Source organism: Merops nubicus, unplaced genomic scaffold, assembly GCF_000691845.1.
Source record: "Merops nubicus isolate BGI_N331 unplaced genomic scaffold, ASM69184v1 scaffold9612, whole genome shotgun sequence".
Lineage (NCBI taxonomy): Eukaryota > Metazoa > Chordata > Aves > Coraciiformes > Meropidae > Merops > Merops nubicus.
This window is the reverse complement of record NW_008591528.1, coordinates 1876-2402: the sequence shown is the minus strand read 5'-3', so window position 1 is coordinate 2402 and position 527 is coordinate 1876. Positions and strand designations below refer to the sequence as shown.

Here is a 527-nt window from a genome sequence, read left to right as displayed (position 1 = left end):
TCACACCCCCAGCGAGACCTTCTACGGCGTGACTGTCCTCAAGGCCCTCAAGGTGAGGGGGTGGGCAGAGGGGAGACAAGGGAGGGGGGGGTTTGAAGGCAGGCTGCCCAGCCTGCCCAGGGCTGAGCCCGTGTCCTGCCTGCTGCCCACAGCTGGGGCAGGAGGGCAAGGTGCCCCTGCGGAGCGCCCACCTCTACTACAACGTGACGGAGAAGGTGAGGCACATGATGGAGTCCTACTTCCGCCTGGAGGTCCCTCTCCACTTCTCCTACTCCCACCTGGTGTGTCGCACGGCCATCGACGGTGAGCACAGCCCTGGAGAAGCAAGTCTCCTTCAGCCTCCTGTCCTGTCTGGGTCCCCTCCGACACCTGGGGTGGACCTCGGAAACCTTGCTGCTCCCAAACCTGCTCCTTTTCCCAAAAGGAAGGTGTGGGGAGCTTGTCCCTAAGCCCCATTTGGGAAGATGAGCAGCTCTGTTGGTTGCCTCCTATGGGGCCAGTGGCTTCACGCCATGCTGGGGTTTGGG

At 63.0% G+C, this 527-nt stretch overlaps 1 protein-coding gene across 1 annotated transcript in view; it reads left to right on the top strand.

Annotated features, from left to right (window-relative positions):
* Positions 1-527, top strand: part of LEPRE1 (leucine proline-enriched proteoglycan (leprecan) 1) — a gene marked incomplete at its 5' end in the record, with an annotated part of 6396 nt that overhangs the window by 4477 nt on the left and 1392 nt on the right. Inside the window, 2 exons of the mRNA XM_008950292.1 lie at positions 1-52; positions 153-303. The exon at positions 1-52 is cut by the window's left edge and continues 27 nt beyond it. Of these exons, the coding sequence (XP_008948540.1) occupies positions 1-52; positions 153-303 (203 nt within the window). The remainder of the gene's footprint in view (positions 53-152; positions 304-527) is intronic.